General features: G+C 37.6%; 1 protein-coding gene across 1 annotated transcript in view; it reads right to left on the bottom strand.

The window, feature by feature from the left end:
• Ctnnal1 (catenin alpha like 1) overlaps positions 1-26,261 on the bottom strand; it is a 66,067-nt gene that overhangs the window by 29,605 nt on the left and 10,201 nt on the right. The window contains exons 2-7 of the mRNA XM_020175895.2: positions 15,295-15,484; positions 9,769-9,956; positions 7,523-7,642; positions 5,647-5,736; positions 4,447-4,617; positions 1,343-1,543 (exon numbers count right to left, since the gene is read on the bottom strand). Of these exons, the coding sequence (XP_020031484.1) occupies positions 1,343-1,543; positions 4,447-4,617; positions 5,647-5,736; positions 7,523-7,642; positions 9,769-9,956; positions 15,295-15,484 (960 nt within the window). The remainder of the gene's footprint in view (positions 1-1,342; positions 1,544-4,446; positions 4,618-5,646; positions 5,737-7,522; positions 7,643-9,768; positions 9,957-15,294; positions 15,485-26,261) is intronic.

Below are 26,261 nucleotides of genomic sequence, written 5' to 3'. Positions count from 1 at the left end.
TTGTCCTTGACCCACCTCCTCCCACATTTTCCTATGTTGTAAAATTATTGCAGGGAAAAATTTTCTATCTGATTCTTCTTTAGATTTCTGGTGCCTGACATATAACAGCAATAACCACTGGGAAAAATGAACTGAGAAAAAGTACATCTGGCAGGAAGAATCAGAGATCTGAATGCTTGAGAAACATGTGAAGTGTATGAGCTGCAAATTTAAGTGTTGATAGAATGAGATTCCCAACAGAGCATTTCATTACAAGAAACTTTACATTCAATGTTGAGCTTAAAATTTACTACTCTTTAGATTTGATATTATGTAATAATTCAAACCAGGCACAAGGTACTATTTAAATCTTTTATACCACTCTACTCTGGGGTAAGATTTACTATAAATATGGGCATTTGCACTGTTGTGGTGCCTAGACAATATCTGAGACTAATATCTACTCTTCATTTATATGACAATTTAGTTACCAGGAAGTAAACTGCAGCTTTTGTTCTTCACAATCACCCTCATCACAGCCACATTCACCCTCCTTCTTCATTCTTACTGCCAAAGCTTTTGTTCATCACTCCCAGATTTGTTCTACCGCTGCTGTGAAACACTTTTTTGACAGAGCTTAGGTCTAGGAAATAAATAAAAGGTGCCAGAGACATGTCTCAGGCCCATTTCTCTCTTTTGTAATCCACTGCTGTAAGGTTGGGAACACACTTCCTATGTCATTCCGCTTCTGTCATCTTTACCAATCCTGCCCAAATAGTCTCTTATGTTTTAAGTAAGCCAGCAGCCTATTTGTAGCCCAATAAGTGTCTGCCCACCAATTTAAGCCAGGAATCTGTGCAGAGGTGAAGATCTTTTACCTGCTAGCTGGATCTACCCTTATCTTCATTGCATCTAGACCTCAAAAAGTGTTCTAAACCGCTGTGTCTGTAAATCAGCTGTCCTCAGAGTTAAGAACTGTTCACATCTGAATGGCTCCAGCAGTAAGACTCAGGTCCCAAGAACCTCTATGTAGGGGTCTACTCCTCTGCTCTTCACTCTGAAGAAGTATTTTGGGGAGGAATTTTCCAGAGGTGAGTTTGGTGAAAGAGTGGGGACAACAGTATGACAGTGGCACAGAATCTAGCCTGGCCAGGAAGAGAATCAAAAGGGCTGGAAATGTTGGGTACTCTGAGTGCTGGATGGAAAGGATATTTTTGGCAATAGGAAGGGAAAAAAGGGATGAAACAACCTTGTCCCATGCTGAGCAAATTCATACTCCTGATGATTATGTTGGCTTCCACATCTCTTAAAACATTAGCAGAAACTATTATATAAGATTTACTTTGATGAAAACAGTTCTTACAGCTTGAATCCACACAGAAATTAACTGCTGCAGTTCCATTCTCGCCTGAGTCGACAGTTCCAAGATGCGTTCCCTGTGCTCATGGCTGGTGTAGGCTGAATCAGTGAAATCCTCTGTATGCTCCAAGATGAATTCCAATGTTGCAGAAAGATTCTCTTTGGACTGTAAATAAGGATTCTCCCGGAGAGCTTCAACATTCATCTTAGAACAAAAAGAACATACATCCATGTGAGTATTCCCACCAAACCAAAATTGTCTATAATTTCTAAGAATGCTCAGGAAAACACCAGCAATTTCTTTCCCAGACCAAGGGGAAAATACAGCCTCCAATAATAATTAAATTCTAAGGTAACCCAGGAGGACACTTTGCTCAAGAGTCATCAATGAGGCCATGCAAAGCCTCATCCCATTGTTATTACAATGACATTCCCAGGAGATCAGTGAACACTAAGGTGGTAAAAGCACCATCACCCACAACTCACAGGAAAAACAAATTAGCCTCCAGATAAAAGATCTGCATCTGAGAAAAATCACTAGGCAAAGTCCTGAAAGATAAATTATACCTAAATACATGCGTGCTTAGCTCAGAAGCATGGCTGGGGAAGGTGTGGATGATGAGAGGGACTGGGAAAGATAGAAATTTTGCCTTCCCTAATCCAGCAAAAACTGTCCTAGTGATCTAGGACACTTGGATATTGTCACATAATCTAGAATCAGCTCCTCCCTATCTAGAGAATCAAGGCTAAACTTTTAGCACAAAACCTGCTATGGGGCTGGGGGTCTAGCTCAAGAAGTAGACCACCTGCCTATTAAGCATCAGGTTCTGAGTTTAAATCTCAGTACTACCAAAAAAAATTAAGAAGTAAGAAATGAAAAAAAAAATAATAACTTAGTAAACCTGGTATGGATATGGCCTTTTCTTTCAAAACCTCTCTGTGAGTCTATCTCACCTCCCTAGCCCCCACACAATGTTTTGCTTCAGCCATCTTGTGTCTAAAGTTCTTTGAATGTGTGATGAACACATGCTCACTTTGCAATCTTTCTGTCTCTCAGCTTTCAAAGATTTACTTTGTGACTTCAACTTTAACCTCAAGCCCATGAAATATATCACAAAAACAATTTGGGCCAAAGGGCAAAGAGTGGTAATGATCATGACTGTGGTCACAGTGAATGAGCTGATGATAGCTTACATTTGCTTGGCACTTTAAAGCCCCGCCACAAACATTTCAAGTTAACCCTTACAAATGACCCGTTTTAACATGACCCATGAAAAACACCGAAGTTTGGGAAGGTCAAGAGGCTATAGTGGAGTGCCTGTCGCCCCTTCCCTTGGTCCAGGTTGTGTCCAATTATCACTCCATTCTAGGTAGACAGGTAAGAAAGGATATATGTAATTAATAATGAGGATTTGAGAATTTAATAATTGAAACATAAAAATTAGTCATGTGGACCTCACATCATTTATGTTAAAGATTTTTTTAAATTTTCCTTTTAGAGAGAACATATACACGTTTTAAAACAGCAACCTAACAGAGTTTTGTGGGTCTTTTTGAAGACTATTCATGTCTGTATGTTTATAAGATTTGTCCATTTGTTCACAATATCAAATACAGGAAAGTATCCAGTTTTTCTCGATAGCTCCTACTCTCTATCAGAAAAAAATAAGATGCCCAAAAGAAACCGGTGACAATGATGCTGAGCATAGTCACAATAGCCCTGCTCTCTGGAGTGCCTCTCATACAAGGGTCAGCAGTGAAGGCAGTCAGCAAGCAGCCACAGTCAGAGCACAGCTCCTGCTCACCACGAAACAGAAATGCTGGGGTGGGGGCAAAATACCTTCTAACTCTACTCGTTTCCCTAGTTATCTTATGATCTTTGACAACCACTTCCTCCCACAGCATTTATGAAAAGAGGGGATCAAGAAAGTTCCTCTAACATCCCTTTTGGCAACAACATTTCTAAGGGAATGACTAGTCCTTGTGGCTTCTTTGTCCTCAGGAAGGGATATGGAGTAGAACTAGCATCAGAGTAACAAGCCCAGAGGTACAAGCTAAAAGTCATACACTTTGGGACTAGAGAATCTGGGCCCTAAAGAAGAGTTCCACCACTCATAAGCTTTCTTCTTCTCAAAACAGGTATTAAAAAAATCACCTAAAAGGGTAGTTAAGAATTAAATAAGAAAACAAATTTATTAGGAGCAGGGCCCTAAAAAGAAATGTTCTTTCCATTATTTTCTTTCATCCATGTTCCTCCATAGGCCTTCACAAATTAGAAGCCAATGTGTAGGAAGATGAAAAGAACACCATCCTGTCTCAGCTCTGTTTGCTAGAGATGGGTAACCTTAGCATATCAGATAACTTCACAGGGCCTTGATCTTTCCATCTGTTAAATGAGGACATTGTACTAGATGATTTCCTAGCTCCCCTCCCCACCCCCAGACTCAGACACTGCTCTTAGCCACACAGCATCATCACTATCTCTCAGACTTCTAACAAGAAGTCAAGACTGCCTGGAGTCAAATCCTAACTCTGGTACTTCCTCACCAGCAAGTTAATTTCATCTCTGTCTCTCAGTCTCCTCAACAGCACAGTGGGGATAATGACAATAGTTCTTTTGAGGATTATATGAGTTCATATGTCAAAGCACTTAGACCAGGGTTGACACACAGTAAGGATTCAAAAATGTTAGTGTATATTATTGTTTATGTTAGAATTTCAGTTATTGTTAATGCTATTACTATTGCTACAGCCTCAAGTTACCAACCCTCAACACAAGGAAGAGCAGGAATTCTAGCAGAAATGATTTGCTATGTATGGTATGGCACGGCTCAAAAGACACAGGAAGGGAACATTCTTCTAAATAGCAGGCTACAACCAAACCATAGACCAGAGTAGTTACTATAAACAAAAGCTAGAGTTTTTTGTAAATGTAACACTAAGCCAAAAATCACTGAACATTAAGTTTATACACAATGGCATTGCTTTAAAGAGGTACATTTGCTTTTGTGAAGCATCATTCTAAATCATTACACAAAAGCATGGGCACTAAACCTAACAATGCTCGTAAAATAGAAAGAAAAAAACCAAAATATACGCAGTTCTTACCTTGAATTCTTTAATTCCTGTAAAAATACTGATAGATGAAATATCAGCCTCTCCATTTGGCTTACAGTCAGTCACAATTTCAATAACCTTATCCAAAGCCACTTTCATTCGGTCAAACACTCCTTCTTTGTTTTTATGGGCTGATTCGCAGTTGGGATGCCTGAGACATGTCTTCAAAACAATTACATTTTTTATTTTAATATTTGGCCCATATCATAACAAATAAAATCTTACAGGGAACATAACATGCTAATAAAAATGATTCTTTACCCAAATCTCCTGGGTCCCTGGCTCCCCCAGTTGCCTCTCCTCACTAAAGTGGAAGCAGGATGAGTAAAAAGTGATAGCAAGGTTAAGTAAAAAATGCAGAATGCAAAACTATATCTTTATATTTCAACAATAAGTTTACCTAAAAACTTTTTTGCAGAAAAAAACCCATTATTTCCTCATCATGAATCAAACTATTTTTAAATGTGCCTTACACATGTGAAAACTTAAAAAAAGAAAAAAGGAACAATATGATTTATGACTGTGGCTACATCTTTGACTTTTAAAAAATGATGTGGGAAAAAAAAAACCCTACTCTAGGGGCTACACAGGACAGTTTTCTGAAAAGGTTTCATGAAGTCTCCATTTTCATGGCTTCCCTGATCCCAGTAGACAAGTAAATACTCGAAAAAAATTCTAAACAAACAGCTAATGAGATATTTACTAGTTCATTCTTGGATTGCACCTGCAGGCAAGTTGCAAATTGGAAGTTTGGAAATACAAGCTATTGCTTGAGAATTTTGAAGAAGTAGAAAAAGGAATTAGAGGTATGAGTTTACTGAGAAAACAAACTAAGGGCTGATTCTGATTCACACCCCACCGTTTAACCTATCATAACTTGTCCAGCTTTGTCTACAGCACATATGCTTTTCCTCAGGGAACATGCAGACCCTGAGGGAGTGACAGGCTGAATTCACAGCACCTAATTCACCTCTCCCACTTAGCTGCTGAATCAAAGCTGACTCATAGACTACTGTTTGGAGCTGGGGAAGAAAGTTTAGCATCTTGCAAATAACTGAGATTTGACAATTCAGGCCTAGGTTCTACATCATTACTTTAATTTATTTTAAAAAATGTAAAGTACATAAACTGGAAGCATTTAATCTGGTTTTCTAATCATTAATTGACAATATAGTAAAAAAACCTTCTTACCTTTGAAGCTGTGAGAAGCATCATTGTACCCTTTTCAAGAACTGCCCTGGCTGCTGCCATTTTTGCCTTTTTCTTTTCATCTTTCAAATCCTAAAAGTGGAGTGAAATCAATGAGTAGCCTAAGATCATATAAGCAACCCAATTTTACTCAATAACAACATTCAATTTAGTAACACTATTAAGTGAAGATAAAAAGAATCCAGCATGGTTTTATAAACTGTCACTGCCTCAATGTAGACATAGTATCCCCTTATCCACACTTTTACTTTCAGAGGTTTCAGTTACAAGCAGTCAATGTTTCTGCTTTACTGTCTATCTCCTCCCACCCCACTAAAATGTGAGCTCTATCTCCAATGCCTAGAACAGTTTTTGCTTCAGAGCAGGTAGCTGATGAATATCTGCTGAGTAAAATGAATGAATCTGGCTGACAGCCACTGTTATCATATCATATATGTTATCATTTGAACCCTGGAAGCATATTCCATGAAGTGATCCAGGAGTAGCACTTATCAAACACAAAGATGCCAAAAAGGCTGCTAGTAAGATTCAGGAACCCCACATTTGATAAGTTAAAATTCAAAAACAGGTACCTCTTCAGCCAAAGTGTACAAGTTTTAAAATATTGGATCATAGTCTTACTAGCCTTGGGGAAAAGAATTCTCCATACCAAATTCCTTGTAATAAACTGAAATAATGGCAAAAGTCATCCAGTTATGTCTAGAAGCAGAAGAGGATCCAGTAGAAAGTACAGATGAAGGAAGATGCTGTGGAACCTACAAACTATACCTCTTGCTCAAGTGACCAAAAACATGTTAGATGCTAAGCTGTCATTATTACTGTAAAAAAAAACTCATGCTAATAATTTTTACAGGTGAAGAGGGAGGAGGAAGAAGATGAAGAGAAAAAGAATGAAAAGAAAGAAAATTTATTTTATAAAGAACAATGATAGCAGAACAGAAAATGAAACAATAAGGTACCTATAAAACAGCTTACTTAGAAACTATTGTCATTATCCAGACTGCCACTTTTCCACCCATCTCCCAACTCCAAGGGCAACCATGAAAGCCCATGGGCAATACTAAAGGAGTAGCCTGTAGAACAATACCCAGAAATATCTCGAGAAATGATCAATAATTATACATTCAACCTACTGACAAGACAAACTCATGCACAAATACCCCAATAAGGAAAAACCAATCCTGGACATACTGGTCTTCCACCTCCCTAAACTTAAGAGTTTATGGTCTGAATTGGGGATCAGATCCTAGAACTGATACCATGTTGTGGTTGGTGTTAAGAACCTCAGGCTTTAGCACTGGACTTATCTAAGTCCAATTTACAATAGAGTGACCTTAGGAAAGTTTATGATCATTTCAGATTCTGTTTCCTCATCTTTTGTAAAACAGTAATAATAACACCTACTTCAAAGGGATGTTTTGAAAATTAAATGAAATCATGCATATTAAGCACATAGCTGCTACAAATAAAGCAAGGCTGTAGTTATTACTAATCTACTGTGGTAAGAAAAACAGAAACACGTAACAAAATATTGTAAGAATACATATGATGACATAGTTTATTTGTCTGAGCTCTGGTAGAGGAATCAAATGGATTCCTTCATAAAAGAGAAGGACTTAAGTTAAACTTCCCAGACAACTATGATTATTCTCAGCGGGAACATATTTAACTATTAAATGTGTGCAAAAAAGCTATATCAGTCTACCAACTGTACCCTGGCTTATTTATGAAATGCTTTCAAGACCACAGATATAGGTTTAATAAGCGAAGAAGCCAACTCAAGACAGCAAAGATTATGCCTCCATCCAAATTAAAAAACATGTCTGTCTGAAAATTTTTAAAAGTGGTAAATACATACATTTTGTCTATCTCCAGTCAGATGTGCAAACTCCACCATTTCATTTCCAAACTGACTGAAAATTTGGACAAACTCTTGAAAGCTATTCACTTTCTCTAGTCTTTCCATAGTTGCAAAAACCTGCAAAATAGAGAATATTTTATTAATGGGAGATAGATATGGAAGAAACTGAGACATTGAAGGCTGAGGAGAGTGAGGGGAAAAGGGAAATTCTAAACTGTAGGGGAAAACTGAGGAGGATCCAGAAAAGAAAACAGAGAAAGAGCTCCAAGAAGAAGCAGCTGATACAAAGGTTAGAATCACTTAGGGAATGATTTGATTTTAAGATGAGACAAACTGGGCTCCCTTTGAAAATTAAATGGAGGAATTTTTTAAATATCTAAATATACAAAAGATCATTTATGTAGGTAAGTATGAACAAGGTGAGAATGTCCAAGTTCAAGTGTCCTTCATAGGTTCCTGTGCTAGAAGCTTGTTCTGATCCCCAGTGTACTGATGTGAGAAGTGGTAGAACCTTTAAGATGTTCCTACTGAAAGGTGGTTAGGTCACTGGAGGCATTACCTTCAGAAGGGACTAATGGAACCCTCTTTATGAAAAACACCAGACTGGCCCCTTCCTATTCTCTGCTCCCTATCCTGCCATGACAAGATCTGGCAGTCTCATCTGTTCACACATGCTCCCACTATTGTGATGCCATCTGCCACAGGGCTCTCACCACAGACTGAACAGATGAGGCTGCCATACCTTAGAACTTCAGCCTCAAAGTGGGAGCTAAATAAATCTCTTCTCTTTATAAAGTATCCAGCCCTGGGAATTTTGTTGTAGCAATGGAAAATGAACTAATATAGTAATCCAATCTTTATAGAACTAGGAAGGAAATAAAGACAAAAGAAAATACAACAACAAAAAAAAAACTGTACAGTTCAATGAGCCAGGATTAGAGGAATCTTAGTATTCTGAGGAGAGCAGAACAAAGGTCATCTTCAGAGTGAGGAGTTTCAGAAAGGGAGGCTGGTTTAGGACTTAAGAACAGGAAAACAGTTTGAAACAGTCAGGAACTACTTGTGTCAAACAGATTAATTACCAAGAAACTTCAGGGATTGAGGAGTAAATACAGAGTGTGAATCTATAGAAGACCCCACAGATAATGTTGTGTTTTCTTGACATAATAAATAAAGTAAACAGATGTAAAGCATATTTTCAAATACTTTTCTCTAAAATAACAGTACTGGATTAGTTTTAGTCAGACTATGAGACATTAAAAAAACACAGATATCCTGTGTTTACTTATTTTTAATGAGGAAATGATGGATATTTGGCATGTTAACCTACACTGGCAGCTCAGGAAACGCAGGCAACTACACAGATAAGGCAGATACCATACTGAGCAAAGCATCCATTTTCCAAAAAAGGAAGGATTGTTTTTTCTCTAGCACTGCCTGACCTACCTCTCCAATTTCTTTTTCTCTTTAAACTTACACTTTTTGGATCACTCAACACTCATCATGTGTTTTGGCCTCAAACTCCAATAAGACAGTCCCTCTGCTGGTTCATTGCCCTCCTCCTTCCCAGGAAATTATCCAGGGAAAGAAACCATTGTTAACATGCCCTGGGTTCCCAGATGATCAAGGATCAGGACCACTGTCTAAGAGTCCTTATGAGCTCTGCACTGGAATAGGTTAAATCCATTCAGGATTTAAGTCCTTTTGCAATTATTCAGGAATGTTTAGGGACTCTACATACAGAAGTTTTGTAGCTGTGCATAATTATGGTTTCAGATTATTTAATTTTATCACAAGCTTATAAATTATTTCTCTCTGACTTAGGAAAAAAAGCTACTGAAGAATTCAGCATGTTTGTGAACTAGGTGTGTACTACATACATTATCTTGGTGCTTAGCTTTTCTTACTAAACAGTACACATTTAAAGTACTTTGGAGGTACTTGGGTTTGAACTTAAGGCCTCACACTTGCGAGGCAAGGGCTCTCTACTACTTGAGGCACATCCCCAGCCACACAGTTAAAGCTTTGGCAGTAAGTCTAGACAAGTAATGATTTTCTGAGAAACATGATCTGCATTCAAAAGTTTAGACCCATTATATACATAATTTAGGAAGAAACACTATAGCCAATGAGCATTAAATAATTATACCAGACAAGCTTTGCCAAATTATCTGGAATTAACCTAAAAAATACTTCAAACTACCCTGAAAGTCAAAGTATAGCGACATCAGAAAAGCAAGTACCTTATTTCGTGATGTTATTATCTGTTTAACAACTACTCGGTCTGCCAGCAACAACACCTTTGTCACTGAAGAAAGAAGGAGTCTTGCAGCCTTTATAACTCCTGTTTTGTCTGTGAAAATGGTGATCTGGCCATCAGATTCTGAATGACTCAAGTTGGTGGCATCTGTAAGTGCTGCAATTGTTTCTCCTAATGAGAAAGGGAGAACGTTAAGTTGGGAAAAAGATACTGAAATAAAAAAATAAATCAGACTTTTCTCTGAATTATTTTTTACTTAACAGATTAATTTACTAGCATTTATCTAGTTAAAAGCAACTTCCAGTAATAATATATATCTTTTCTCTGATCTCGAACATAACATGTATGATAGGGAAAAACTTAGATCCAGAGCCAAACTTCAAGAATAAGAAACAGTTTCACCTTGAAGATTCATGTGAAGCTTTCTAATGAGAAAATATGAGGACACTCCTCAGAACTGTGACAAAATGTTGCCAATACCCAGTTTGAAAAATGTAATTTTTGTTTCTGGGGTACTGCCAACTATACAATATAAAAGCCTCCTGCTCTTCAAGACAGCAAGAAAAGTCCCAAATAACACCCTCCTCTATTGAGCAGTAAGTAGTTGTCAAGGTTTTGTGTGGGGCAAGGCCTTGTCATTCACCACAACCTGAAGGAGTCTGGGTGTAGGGACATCCAAGGAGAGCAGAAAGATAAGGATTTATGTCTAACAGATGATATCGTCAATGAAGCAGTGGGAGGGAGGGTGCTGGAAAGAATTACAGATGAGCAAAATAAAACAATCAGCCCATCAGCCTAGACTTGGGGTCGGAAAGCAAAAAACAAAAGCCCCATCCCCGAGAATTCAAATCTAGGTTGACTCTCTCTCAGGTTTTCAGCTAAAACTTATTTTATGGTGCCCAGCACAAACCACTCTACCAAATAAACTTCCAGACCTCCAGAAAAATTCTCTTCTCTGTTTTATAATAGCAACTATTCATCAGAAAAATATGAATGTTTGCTCTCCTCATAGATGAAACCAGGCTATAATATTCTACAAAACTGCTTACTATTATAGTTAATGAGAACTTTAAAATAATGAACTTTTGGTGTTCAAGATAATGTTTAAGTCCCAAATAAACCTATATGCCTGATTAGTTTTCTCACAAAAGCACTCATCGATTTTATTATATACACACAGTAATGTCTCAGCATTAGGTTAAGGATCTCGAGTAAAACTATTGAAATCTTAGTGGACAGACCACATGTCAGAAACAACTGAAGTCAGTATTTGGAAAGATCAGTCTGGTGGGAGCTTATAGAACAGGCTAAGTGGAAGGAACAGACTTTTAAAGCCAAGCTACTATTTTAATTGTGGGTGTGAGGTAGTAAGGACTTCAAGGATGGCAATCATAGGAATGTAAGGATGACCTGGCAAACTCTAAGGAAAGAAAACAAAATCAGTATCTGGCCAGCAATAAGGACAGGAATAGTGAAAAATGGCTTCCAAGTTGTGAACCCAAGTTACTTAAAGAAAATCAAAAGGACACAGGAAGGCGATGGTGAGTTGCAGACAACAGGAGTTTAAAATGACACAGGAATATACAACACACAGGCTTACTAAATACAGACTGGTGATGCAGATTTAGGTGACAAACATGTAATAGCTATCACTGAAGCTTTCCCAACAGATGAAAGTCCACAATGGCCTCTCAAAGAGCTCCACGCACTGGAATGCACACCCTATGTAGGGTTGGTAGGAGAAAAGTTGATGTATGTCACTTCCGAGATTAGGTTACAAAAAACCTGAAACAGTCATTTTGTTCTCCTTCCCCAACAGAAGCCAGTTGCCAGGACACAGGCAACCCTCACTACAGAGAGGCCAACATGGTGAGGAATGGCTAGCAAGGAAGTGAAGCCTACCAACACCATGACAGGGAGCTTTGAAGTCCCCTGAAGTCTTCAGGTAACTAAGGCTTAACTCACACTTTCATGCAACATCCTAAAATACACTGACCCAGAACCACCCAGGGAAGTCACTTCAATTCCTGACACTCAGAAACTGTGTGAGATAATAAACATTTGTGATTTTATGGTGCTACTCTGGAGTCAGTTTGTTACATAGCACTACAAAGTTTTCTATCACAAAGTTTTTATGGTAAAATATACAAAGAACAAAAGTGCTTGGAACTAGATAGGGGCAGGAGGACAAGTATCAGTTTTTCAATAGCTGATCCCATGGAAAATGTTAATTTTTTGAGTATCTCTCAATCACCAAAGATATTACATAGAAGCCTATGCATATGACATTGTTCTAACTTTCTTTTTTCTAACTGAACCACAGGCATTTAACTCAAATACGTGGGATGGGAATGTTTTGTCAGCTCCACCAAAATGGTCAACTGCTTCCCAACATTAAAGTGTTCAAAGTGTAGATTGTTCAGAAATTAGTTCCCTGAAAAAGCACAAAGCTATCTTATAACTTCTTGGTTGTCATTTCTAATTTATTATAAGCAACTAGCTAGTAATGTGTCTTAAAGTGAACCCAAAGGCACTCAAACATAAATATTTATTTAGTTACCATATAAAATATAAACCTTGCCTAGTAGCCAAGTAAAATGTAAAACCAGTGTCAGGTTCACCACAGAGAAAGAATCAAAAGTAATTATTATAATGACATTAATATTTGTTGAGCCCTTACTATGTGCCAAATGATATATTTATTATACCAAGATCTCCTGTATAAGCATTAATAGCCCCATTTTATAGATAAGAACAATTGAAGTTTAAAGCTCTAGTTTTTTCTTACTATTTTGCATTCTTTTCCTCAAGTGAATGCTAAATTGCCCAAGGAGAAAATGGTCAGTAAGGGTGAACTGTACCAGAAACATTTCAGGAGTGATTTAAGTCAAGACTTAATATTTGCACGTTTAAGAGGGAAAAGGGGGAGAGGGTCCCGATTATATAACTCTAGGCGGCATGGTTCTCCTTTTCCTTTAGTGACCACAGGAGGCAACTCCTGCAAAGAGAAAGGGCACTCTAAATGAGAAGCAAGGACACATGGGACCCATAACACCTGATGGCTTCCAAAAGATTCCACCTGCATGGCTGCCCAGGCTCACTGCAGCTTGTCAGTGTGCTCCATGCTCCTTTCACCCTACACTGAGCACAGTGGCACACTACAAAGAGAGAGTAGGCCTCACGCTGCCCTTTCATTTAAAATACCCTACTCTTGCTTTTATCAAGGGTTGCCACAAGAAACAACAATGTGAAGAATATCTTTGTACTTTCTGACTATCCATTGCCTTATGAAACATCTGTTTTATAAGTGCCCACATAATAATTTGATGCCAGGAAAAGATTCCTCCTACAAGCTCATTTGTTTCCTTTCTGCAAACAATGAGAATTATATAATCTTTTGTTTCTCACATTTCTGTCTTACCTTCCAGGAAGTACAAAGAAAAATTTCATGCTTAATTAAAATAATTATGTTTGCCAAAGCATCTAGTATATTTGTTTTCGCCTCTTTATTCTAATGGGTTCATTGAACATGTCTTTTATTATAACCTATTCCATATCCTGTTTAAAAGTAGGAAAAATATAAATTGTGAATAAAATAAGGCTATCTCCCCTGCTTCCCACATAAAACCTACTCTTAATCTAGCAAATGGCCAAAAAGTCAACCCAGAGTCCTCCCTTAACCTTTAGTTATCAATGTCATTCTATCTCTTCAATCACCTTAATAAGTATGTTGTATATTCTTTCTGTTCTTTATAACCCTTTTACACTTTCTTGGTCTAGATGTTTTTATTGTAAAAGCTTCCATATTAATCTCCCTGCCTTCATTATCAGTCTTCTCTTGACTTGCTTTCATTCATTCATTCTTTTTTCCTCTGTATATCAGAATGATTTCTGACACAAAACAGTATCTTTCATCTGACTCAAAATTCCTCAGTGACTCCCTATGATCTATGAAATGGTATCTTAAGTTATTCATGTAATATACAGAACTGGGTCTGATATGGTTGGTACCACATTATTCACTCAGCCATATTAGACCCATTTCTTTCTTTTTGAAGACCTTCCAAAACACCTGCTCTTTTGGTTGCTCATCCAAGGAAATGGCACACCATTTTAATTTACCCAACTATTTATACCCCAAACCTTGGAATTATCTATGAGTCCTCTTTCTGTTACATCCCCCATATGAAGCATCAGCAAATCCTATCAGCTACACCCTGACAATATATCCAAATGCAAGTGCCTTGCACTACCTCAAATGGTATCACCTCACCTAGGTCACCACTGTCCATCACCTGGACCACTGTAACAGCCTATTGATTCTACCCTCACACTTCTAAAATCTACTCTTTCTATAGGACTCATCAGTTACAGAAATGAGACTATGCCAATGTCCTGCACAGAATCTCCTACTAGCTCTTCTATCACTCTTAAAACATATCCAAAGTTCCCGTCATTGACTGAAGGCGTACCTACCTATTTTCACTTTTCTTGCCTGGAATGCCCTTTCCCCAATACTCAAATAGCTGGGGCCCTCATTTTGATTGCATTCTCTGTTCCAACAGTCCTTCCAGAGAGGGTCTTTCTAACTCCCTATCATAGCAGTTCTCAAATGGGTGCCATTTTAATTCCTTGAGAGACATTTAACAATGTCTGAAGGTATTTTCAGTTGTCAATGGGGCAGAGATGATCTACGGGCATCTAGTAGGTATAAATTAGGGATACTATTAAACACTATACATTTTGCACACAACAACCCACCACAACAATGAATTATCCAGCATAAAATATCAATAGCGTCAAAGTTGACAACACCTCCACTGGTCTCTTAACCCCTACCCTGCTTTTTTCCTCCATGATAATGATCACTACCTGACATTATATAATTTTTTATTCATTGTTTATGGTCTATTTCCCTCACTAGAATGCAAGCTCCATGAGGGTAGACTTTTTAGTGATTTTCACATGGCTATATAGCCAAGAAGAATGCTTGGTATATGGCCATGACTCAGTAAAAATTCATTGAAAGAATGGGTAAGTGATACTTCAAAAAAGCTGAACTATTTGTTGCCCTCTAAACACCTCAGGTTCTGAGGTGCTTCTGTGACATGAGCTATAGAGAACTGTGGCATCTCGTGTTGAACTCATGGTGACTTGTCTGCTGTAGAGTATTGGTTCATACTAAATTTTATTTCCATTTCCTATATGGTAGCAAGTACATTAGCATACGCCTCGAGGGCAGAGTCCAGGCATCACACAGCACAGTATTTCTCCCATCTCAATGGCTAATGAGTACTATGCCACTACTCTGACCAGTGAAAAGAGTACTGTTTCAGATTTAGAATACGAGCCAAGATTCCTGGAAGCTAATTCAAGCCTTTACTGTCTTAGGCATCCACTGTCAGAAGGCTAACAAATAGTACATATCTTTACTCAAAACAAAGAAAAAATGTTATATCCAAAGCAATAAAATTGGTATAAACAGCTTTCAAAATCAATATCCACATACCTGCTTGTTTAGCTTCAATACAGGCAATATTTATTTCTTCTTTCAAATCCCAGTTTTCATTGGCTATAGCTTTCCCTACTTTTACAAATCTTCCAACAGCCAAGTTGACGGCTTGTCCTACACGCTGAATTGCTTGCAGAGTTTTATCCGACTTTTTTGTATTATCTTTATGATTAATAAGTGTGGTAATCTAAAAATAAAGATAAAAGCAGTTTGATTAAATTTTATCTCAATTCCTTTTTTTTTTAAAGCTATACCATCAAGGCCAAGAAAAACTAAGTTCAAGACATTGAATTAAATCAATAATTTTAGATGTTTTAACCCAGGGAAACCGGCAAAGTACCTTGCACCATTCCTCAATACAATGCTTTCATTAATTATAATTTCAAGTTCACCTGAGGGCAGTTATCTGGGACATGTAGTTCCAGATCTTCCAATAACTCTTAAAGATACAGAGAGTAGGAGAGGGTAAATCATTACATTCGCAGAACCCACAGAAAACCAAACTACTTCAGGTCTGCTTTCCTCTGCTTTGACTGTAGCTGCTTATAGAGTAGAGACAGAATCTTCATACACTACATTCCAGTCCATTGCTTACCATGGTGTGTGGGTTGTATAAAATAGTACTTGTGTCATAAATGTTTGAATTCTCTAAATGCTTTAGAATGACCCGCTTGATCTATGTTTTCTATCTCTCTTAACTTTTGTTGTACCAACCTCTCAGTAAGTGAAATACCAAAAGTTTTAGTAATTGTTTTTGGATTTTTTTTTTTTTTTTTTTAGTGGTACTGGGGCTTGAACTCAGGGCCTTCACCTTGAGCCACTCACCAGCCCTATTTTTGTGAAGGGTTTTTCAAGATAATGTCTCGCCAACTTTTTCTCCGGGCTGGCTTTGAACCTTGATCCTCCTGATCTTTGCCTCCTGAGTAGCTAGGATTACAGGCGTGAACCACTTGCACCTGGCTTAGTACTTGGTTTTAGGCACTAAAATAAAACATAACAGATGGCAAGTTGAGCTCATTGAAAGAAATATAAATCTTAAAAACATCTTAAAAAACTAATACATAAACAATGCTGACATACAACAGTATTTATTAAAGAATGTCATAGCTAAACGTGGTGGTACATGCCTGTTATCACAGCATTCAGGAGGCTGAGGCAGGAGAATCCTGAGTTCAAGACCAACCTGGGCTATATAGCAAGACCCTGCCTCAAAAACAAAACAAAGTGAAACACCAATGACCACCCCCGAAAAACAACAACAAAAAAACCCATAGATCCCAACTAGTAAATGTGTGTTGAGTTTAACTTTGAAATAATTTATATGGTATATTAACAAAGACCAGAATAGAGAATTGAGAGAAGAGGAAGAAACTACATGCCAAACACTTCGTATGTTTAGCATCTTAGAATTAACAGAAAGGCCTAGGTTTACATCATGGCTATGCTACTATTAGCTAAATAATCTAGAGAAATGTATTTAATCTTTCTAAATTTCATTTACCACATTGTTTTTCAACAAATTTTAAGTATCTCCCAGATGACAGGTCCTGAGAATTAAGTGGTTACAATCCTGCCTCCATTAAGTTTACAGAATAAAGAAATAACAATAATTCAACCGCACAAAAGTCATAAACTATATGCTATCTTATGCCAAATTCAAGGCAATGATGAAACAGCAATGAACAAAAAAAGAAAAAGCCCATGTTCTCATGTAACCAACATTCTAACGAGGGAGTTGGGAAAATATAATAGTCACATAAACAGGTACACAAAAGAATTTTAATGTAAGTGTTATGCAAAAATTTTTAAATATGATAATGTGATATAAAGTACCTGAGTAGCTCTCCCTGAGATTGTTTGGTCTTCCTTCTATGAGGAAGTGACACGTAAGCAGAGATCTACATATTAGCAAGTAGCCAGGCTGGCAAATACCAGAAGAGCAGAAATAGATGGGAGAGGGGGCTCTTATGAGCCTGTTCTGTCAAGGAATGAAGTAAGGCCAGAAATGGTTAAAGAACAATGAGCAAGAAGGCAGGTGTAAAACCAGCATCCAAGAGATGGGACAGGTAAACCAGCCATGTGAGGCTGTGAATTAGGGTAAAGAATTTATGTTTTGAGTCAGGGATGGTAGTACATACCTTTAATCCCAGTACTCAGGAGTCTGAGGCAGGAGGATCAACCTGGGCTATATTTTGATACCCTGTCTCAAAAAAAAAAAAATTTATGTTTTATTCTACATATTACAGGAAGCTGCTATAAAGTTTTTAAGCAGGAAAGTGGTGCAATCTCTGGAGTGACTTTAACATATACTCATGAATTCTTTCATATTTCTCCCTTCAGAGAACCTCATTTCTCTCCTCTGGAGAGTGGGATGGACTCACTTCCAGTAAACAGATTAAAGTGGAAGTCACAGAGTACTTCTGACGGTAGATTACGGAACATGTGGTGACTTCGGTCTCACTTGCCCTCTCTTTGGCTCAGTCATAGTAGGACAAAGCCAGCTGCCATATCATGGAGGGCAGTCAAGCAACCCAAGGTAAGAAACTGAGGCCTCTGGCTAACAGATAGTGAAGAATTTAGGCATCCTGCCAACAATCAGATAAGTGAACTTGGGAGCAGATTCTCCAGCCCCATTCAAAGTCTTTGGACTATTGCAGGATCAGCCAAACATCTTTATTTCAACTTTCATGAATGGACTTTAATCCAGAACTGCCAGGTAGCCCACTCCAGAATTTTTGGCCCACAGAACTCTAAGACAATACAAGATTTGTTGATTTAAGGCACTGAATTTGGAATGACTTGATCTGTATTAATAGGTAGCTAATACAAATTTGGCAACCAGATCTTGAATGGTGCTGTAACAAAACCTAAAATGTGAAAGTGGCTTGAAATCAGGCTACGGGAAGTTGAATGGACTTTTTGAGAGGTGAGTAAAAGCTAGAAAAGCATTGAAGAAGTTCTGTAGAAGCATGATGATTTGGGGGAGCTGTCTCAATCAGCTTGGACTGCTCTACCAAAATATCTTAAATTGGGCAATTTAAAAGCAACAGAAATCTACCATGTACATTTCTGGAGGCTAGGAAGTCCCAGATCAGGACTCCATCAGACTCAGTGTCTGGGGAAGGTCTGATCCTCATGGATGGTACCTTTTGGGTCTTCATATGGCAGAAAGGGACAGAGGGGCAGAAGCTCCCTCAGCTTCTTCTATAAGATATTAGTCTCATCATGACCTAATTACCTCTCAAAAGCATCACCTGTTAATTAAGTTTCAACGTATGTATTTTTGGAGGACACTAACATTCAGACCATGGGAGAAGCTATGGGTAAAAGCTTAAAGGAAGGTGAGAAAATCTCACTGGGAACTAGACCAAAAAAAAAAAAAACGTCCTTATTATGTAGCCACAGGAAGTCATGCTCAGTAAAAAGGAAAACAAAAAGTATAACTACTGAACTGGGTACTCTAGCTAAGGAGATTTCAAGGCAAACTTTGAAGGTGTTACCTAGTTTATTCCTGCTGCTTACAAGAAAATGTAACAGAAGAGAGAGGTTAGAAAAAACACAGTTGAATAAAAACAAGTCAGAACTTGCTGGTTTTGAACATTCCTACCCATTTTAGCCATGCTAAACATAAGAATGGCTTCCAGGCAAAAACAAAATCCAGGGCACTGTCAAGAAAGCATAATCTAAAGATGAAGCTGAAGGGTGTGACTATATAATCTTATGTAAAGATCTCAGAAAGCTCTGAGATAGAATTCCAGACAAACATTCAGTTAAACACATTTCCTAAGAGGCTTAGAATTTTACTTCTCAAGTCCCAGCAAAAGCTCAAGTTAGAAAAGAGATATCTCAAAGAGACTTGTGGTTGTGGCTTTTGTCTAATAGACTGAATCCAATTTGAATCAAAGGAAATAAAGATGAACAAAATGAAGATGACTACGTTGACAGAAACATACCAGCTTGGACAGAAGAAACAGACAAAAACAAAATGAAAGAAAGTCTTAGCTTCCATAAGCCAAGAGCTGGCTGAGAAAACTATGCAGCTACAAACAAGGACTGCCTTTCATGAAAAAGGACAATCCAGAAGGCAATGCCAATTGTGATGAAAAATTATTCCCAGGACTTGAGTTTTAATCAAGGAACTGCCAATCTGTGCTCAGGTATATTTCAGAAGGCTCCTATTTCACTGATTCCTATTTTCCCCCCAATTATCCTGTATTTCCTGTTTTCCCATTTTTTAAACAAAAGTGTCTGTTATCCTATGGATGGAAGGAGCTATGCTTAGAAAACAACTATATGAAAGAAGCACGTCTGAACTAGACGTAGAGGCTGATGTACTGGATCTCCAGCTGAGGCCATAGCTTCTGGGAGAGGTTACTGCAGATGAGAAGAGGGTAAACAATTTGTGACCAGAGGTTGGAATATGGGAGGATTCTGGTATTCCTTCCTTCAAGAGGTAGAGTCCCAGTCCTCTCTTCTTGGGTGCAGACTGACTTAGTCACTTACTTCAAATAGAACAAGGCAGAAACAACAATGTGCTACTTTCGAGAGTAAGTCATAAAGTCAGTGCAATTTCTATCTTTTCCTCTCTACTATTATTCACTCTAGGGAAGCCAGTTGCGATGTCATGAAGACATCTGACCAGCCCTATGAAAAGGCCCACATAATGAGGAATTGAGGCTTCTGACCAACACCTAACAAACACGAGGCCCATCAAGGGACAGGAGAGGTCCAAAATCACCCAAGTAAGCCACTCCCAAATTCCTAATTCAAAAAACTTGACCGAGATAATAAATGTTTGTTGTTTTGAACCACTAAGTGCAACAGTAAATAACCAATTCAATCTCAAATATGTTTTTTTTTTGTACCATGATGTGTATTTTATTTTTTTTTTCATTTTTCTTTTATTATTCATATGTGCATACAAGGCTTGGTTCATTTCTCCCCCCTGCCCCCACCCCCTCCCTTACCACCCACTCTGCCCCCTCCCGCTCCCCCCTCCTCAATACCCAGCAGAAACTATTTTGCCCTTATTTCTAATTTTGTTGTACAGAGAGTATAAACAATAATAGGAAGGAACAAGGGTTTTTGCTGGTTGAGATAAGGATAGCTATACAGGGCATTGACTCACATTGATTTCCTGTGCGTGGGTGTTACCTTCTAGGTTAATTCTTTTTGATCTAACCTTTTCTCTAGTACCTGTTCCCCTCTTCCTATTGGCCTCAGTTGCTTTAAGGTATCTGCTTTAGTTTCTCTGCGTTAAGGGCAACAAATGCTAGCTAGTTTTTTAGGTGTCTTACCTATCCTCACCCCTCCCTTGTGTGCTCTCATTTTTATCATGTGCTCATAGTCCAATCCCCTTGTTGTGTTTGCCCTTGATCTAATGTCCACATATGAGGGAGAACATACGATTTTTGGTTTTTTGAGCCAGGCTAACCTCACTCAGAATGATGTTCTCCAATTCCATCCATTTACCAGCGAATGATAACATTTCGTTCTTCTTCATTGCTGCATAAAATTCCATTGTGTATAGATACACATTTTCTTAATCCATTCGTCAGTGCTGGGACATCTTGGCTGTTTCCATAACTTGGCTGTTTCCATAACTTGGCTATTGTGAATAGTGCCGCAATAAACATGGATGTGCAGGTGCCTCTGGAGTAACAGTCTTTTGGGTATATCCCCAAGAGTGGTATTGCTGGATCAAGTGGTAGTTCGATGTCCAGCTTTTTAAGTAGCCTCCACATTTTTTTCCAGAGTGGTTGTACTAGTCTACATTCCCACCAACAATGTAAGAGGGTTCCTTTTTTCCCGCATCCTCGCCAACACCTGTTGTTGGTGGGGTTGCTGATGATGGCTATTCTAACAGGGGTGAGGTGGAATCTTAGCGTGGTTTTAATTTGCATTTCCTTTATTGCTAGAGATGGTGAGCATTTTTTCATGTGTTTTCTGGCCATTTGAATTTCTTCTTTTGAGAAAGTTCTGTTTAGTTCACGTGCCCATTTCTTTATTGGTTCATTAGTTTTGGGAGAATTTAGTTTTTTAAGTTCCCTGTATATTCTGGTTATCAGTCCTTTGTCTGATGTGTAGTTGGCAAATATTTTCTCCCACTCTGTGGGTGTTCTCTTCAGTTTAGAGACCATTTCTTTTGATGAACAGAAGCTTTTTAGTTTTATGAGGTCCCATTTATCTATGCTATCTCTTAGTTGCTGTGCTGCTGGTGTTTCATTGAGAAAGTTCTTACCTATACCTACTAACTCCAGAGTATTTCCTACTCTTTCTTGTATCAACTTAAGAGTTTGAGGTCTGATATTAAGATCCTTGATCCATTTTGAGTTAATCTTGGTGTAGGGTGATATACATGGATCTAGTTTCAGTTTTTTGCAGACAGCTAACCAGTTTTCCCAGCAGTTTTTGTTGAAGAGGCTGCTATTTCTCCATCGTATATTTTTAGCTCTTTTGCCAAAGATAAGTTGCTTATAGTTGTGTGGCTTCATATCTGGATCCTCTATTCTGTTCCACTGGTCTTCATGTCTGTTTTTGTGCCAGTACCATGCTGTTTTTATTGCTACTGCTTTGTAATATAGTTTGAAGTCAGGTATTGTGATACCTCCTGCATTGTTCTTTTGACTGAGTATTGCCTTGGCTATTCGTGGCCTCTTGTGTTTCCATATAAATTTAACAGTAGATTTTTCAATCTCTTTAATAAATGTCATTGGAATTTTGATGGGAATTGCATTAAACATGTAGATTACTTTTGGGAGTATAGACATTTTTACTATGTTGATTCTACCAATCCATGAGCATGGGAGATCTCTCCACTTTCTATAGTCTTCCTCAATCTCTTTCTTCAGAAGTGTATAGTTTTCCTTGTAGAGGTCTTTCACATCTTTTGTTAGGTTTACACCTAGGTATTTGATTTTGTTTGAGGCTATTGTAAATGGAATTGTTTTCATACATTCTTTTTCACTTTGCTCATTGTTAGTGTATAGAAATGCTAATGATTTTTCTATGTTGATTTTATATCCTGCTACCTTGCTATAGCTATTGATGATGTCTAGAAGCTTCTGAGTAGAGTTTTTTGGGTCTTGAAGGTATAGGATCATGTCGTCTGCAAATAGGGATATTTTGACAGTTTCTTTACCTATTTGTATTCCTTTTATTCCTTCTTCTTGCCTAATTGCTCTGGCTAGGAATTCCAGTACTATGTTGAATAGGAGTGGAGATAGTGGGCATCCTTGTCTGGTTCCTGATTTTAGAGGGAATGGTTTTAGTTTTTCTCCGTTAAGTATAATGCTGGCTGTAGGTTTGTCATATATAGCTTTTATAATGTTGAGGTACTTTCCTTCTATTCCTAGTTTTCTTAGAGCTTTTATCATGAAATGGTGTTGGATCTTATCAAAGGCTTTTTCTGCATCTATTGAGATGATCAAGTGGTTTTTGTCTTTGCTTCTGTTAATGTGGTTTATTACGTTTATTGATTTTCGTATGTTGAACCACCCCTGCATCCCTGGGATGAAGCCTACTTGGTCGTGGTGAATAATCTTTTTGTGTGTTGCTGAATTTGGTTTGCCATTATTTTGTTGAGGATTTTTGCATCAATGTTCATTAAGGAGATTGGCCTATAGTTCTCCTTTTTGGAGGTGTCTTTGCCTGGTTTTGGGATAAGTGTAATACTGGCTTCATAAAATGTGTTTGGCAGTTTTCCTTCCCTTTCTATTTCGTGGAACAGTTTAAGGAGGGTTGGTATCAGTTCTTCTTTAAAGGTCTGATAGAATTCAGCAGAGAATCCATCAGGTCCTGGACTTTTCTTTTTGGGGAGACTCTTGATTGCTGCTTCAATTTCATTTTGTGTTATAGGTCTACTCAGATGATTAATTTCCTCTTGGTTCAGTTTTGGATGATCATATGTATCTAGAAATCTGTCCATTTCTTTTAGATTTTCAAATTTATTTGAATATAGGTTCTCAAAGTAGTCTCTGATGATTTCCTGGACTTCCATGGTGTTTGTTGTTATCTCCCCTTTTGCATTCCTAATTCTACTAATTTGGGGTTTTTCTCTCCTTATTTTAGTCAGGTTTGCCAGGGGTCTATCAATCTTGTTTATTTTTTCAAAGAACCAACTTTTTGTTTCATTAATTCTTTGTATGGTTTTTTTGGTTTCTATTTCGTTGATTTCAGCTCTTATTTTTATTATTTCTCTCCTTCTATTTGTTTTGGGATTTGCTTGTTCTTGTTTTTCTAGGAGTTTGAGATGTATCATTAGGTCATTGATTTGGGATCTTTCAATCTTTTTAATATATGCACTCATGGCTATAAACTTTCCTCTCAAGACTGCCTTAGCTGTGTCCCATAGGTTCCGGTAGGTTGTGTTTTCATTTTCATTGACTTCTAGGAACTTTTTAATTTCCTCTTTTATTGCATCAATGATCCATTCTTCATTAAGTAATGAGTTATTTAGTTTCCAGCTGTTTGCATGTTTTTTGTCTTTACTTTTGTTGTTGAGTTCTGCTTTTACTGCATTGTGGTCAGATAGTATGCACGGTATTATTTCTATTTTCTTATATTTGCTGAGGCTTGCTTTGTGCCCTAGGATATGATCTATTTTGGAGAAGGTTCCATGGGCTGCTGAGAAGAATGTATATTGTGTAGAGGTTGGATGAAATGTTCTGTAGACATCTACTAGGTCCACTTGATCTATTGCATATTTTAGATCTTGGATTTCTTTATTGAGTTTTTGTTTGGATGACCTATCTATTGATGATAATGGAGTGTTAAAGTCTCCCACAACCACTGTGTTGGCGTTTATATATGCTTTTAGGTCTTTCAGGGTATGTTTGATGAAATTGGGTGCGTTGACATTGGGTGCGTACAGATTGATGATTATTATTTCCTTTTGGTCTATTTCCCCTTTTATTAGTATGGAATGTCCTTCTTTATCTCATTTGATCAATGTAGGTTTGAAGTCTACTTTGTCAGAGATAAGTATTGCTACTCCTGCTTGTTTTCGGGGGCCATTGGCTTGGTAAATCTTCTTCCAGCCTTTCATCCTAAGCATATGCTTATTTCTGTCAGTGAGATGAGTCTCCTGTAAGCAACAAATTGTTGGATCTTCTTTTTTAATCCATTTTGTCAAACGGTGTCTTTTGATGGGTGAATTAAGTCCATTAACATTAAGCGTTAGTACTGATAGGTATGTGGTGATTCCTGCCATTTAGTAGTCTTAGTTGTTTGAAGGTTTGATTGTGTGTACCTAACTTGATGTTACTCTCTACTGTCTTGCTTTTTCTTATCCTGTGGTTTGGTGCTGCCTGCCTTTTCATGGTTAAGTTGGGTGTCACTTTCTGTGTGCAGGATCCCTTGCAGAATCTTTTGTAATGGTGGCTTTGTGGTCACATATTGTTTTAGTTTCTGTTTATCATGGAAGACTTTTATTGCTCCATCTATTTTGAATGATAGCTTTGCTGGGTAGAGTATCCTGGGGTTGAAGTTATTTTCATTCAGTGCCCGGAAGATCTCACCCCACACTCTTCTTGCTTTTAATGTTTCTGTTGAGAAGTCTGCTGTGATTTTGATGGGTTTACCTTTGTATGTTACTTGTTTTTTCTCTCTTACAGCCTTCAATATTCTTTCCTTAGTTTCTGAACTTGTTTTAATGATGATATGTCGTGGAGTAGTTCTACTTTGATCTGGTCTGTTTGGTGTCCTGGAGGCCTCTTGCATTTGTATGGGAATATCTTTCTCTAGATTTGGGAAATTTTCCGTTATTATTTTATTGAATATATTACGCATTCCCTTCGCTTGCACCTCTTCTCCTTCTTCAATGCCCATGATTCTCAAGTTTGGTCTTTTGATGGAGTCAGTGAGTTCTTGCATTTTCTTTTCACAGGTCTTGAATTGTTTAATTAATAGTTCCTCGGTTTTTCCTTTAATTACCATTTCATCTTCAAGTTCTGAGATTCTGTCTTCTGTTTGTTCTATTCTGCTGGATTGGCCTTCCGTTTTGTTTTGCAGTTCTGTTTCATTCTTTTTTCTGAGGTTTTCCATATTTTGGGTGGTTTCCTCTTTAATGTTGTCTATTTTTGTCCTGAGTTCATTTATCCATTTATTCATTGTGTTCTCTGTTTCACTTTGGTGTTTATACAGTGCTTCTATGGTTTCCTTTATTTCTTCTTTTGCTTTTTCAAATTCTCTATTTTTGTTGTCTTGGAATTTCTTGAGTGTCTCCTGCACATTTTGGTTGACCCTATCCAGTATTATCTCTATAAAATTCTCATTGAGTACCTGTAGTATGTCTTCTTTTAAATTATTCTTGTGGGCTTCATTGGGTCCTTTGGCATAGTTTATCTTCATTTTGATGAAGTCTGGATCTGAGTATCTGTTTTCTTCATTCCCCTCTGGTTCCTGTACTAAGTTTTTGCTGTGAGAAAACTGGTTTCGCTGTTTTTTCTGTCTTCCCGTCATTGTCTTTGTGTTGTTACTGTCCCTGTACTGTGTGCAATTAAGTATTTTCTAGCTTGTAATTATATCAATGGTAATATTTAGAATGGAAGGGTGAGCGAGATTGAAAGCAAGAAGTTAAAGAAAGGGGGAAAACAAATACACAGACAAGAAGGAGAAAACAGAACAAGGTATCAGAGAAGAATCGCTTCTCATCCTTTTGGCTAAGATCAAGTGTAGTATCAGACAAGAAAGTGTCAAAGGTATAAACAGGAAGCATTAGTGTACTAATTGACAGTAAGCTGAACAGACATTAGAGAGACAGAGAGAGGATCGAAAATCAAAAATAAAAAAAAGATAAAAATAAAAATAAAAAATAAGTAAATGAAAGAAATATCTATATATAAAAATAAATTAAAATAAAATGGAAAATAGAAAATTAAAAAAAAAAACCAAAAAATCAAAAAACCAAAAAACCTCCAAGTTTAAATGCAATGAAGTTTCTGTCTTAATAATTTGGGTGTCCG

The sequence above is a fragment of the Castor canadensis genome, chromosome 13 (genome assembly GCF_047511655.1).
Source record: "Castor canadensis chromosome 13, mCasCan1.hap1v2, whole genome shotgun sequence".
Taxonomy (NCBI): Eukaryota; Metazoa; Chordata; class Mammalia; order Rodentia; family Castoridae; genus Castor; species Castor canadensis.
Note: the sequence above shows the minus strand (reverse complement) of the source record. Positions and strands in the feature narration are given on the sequence as shown.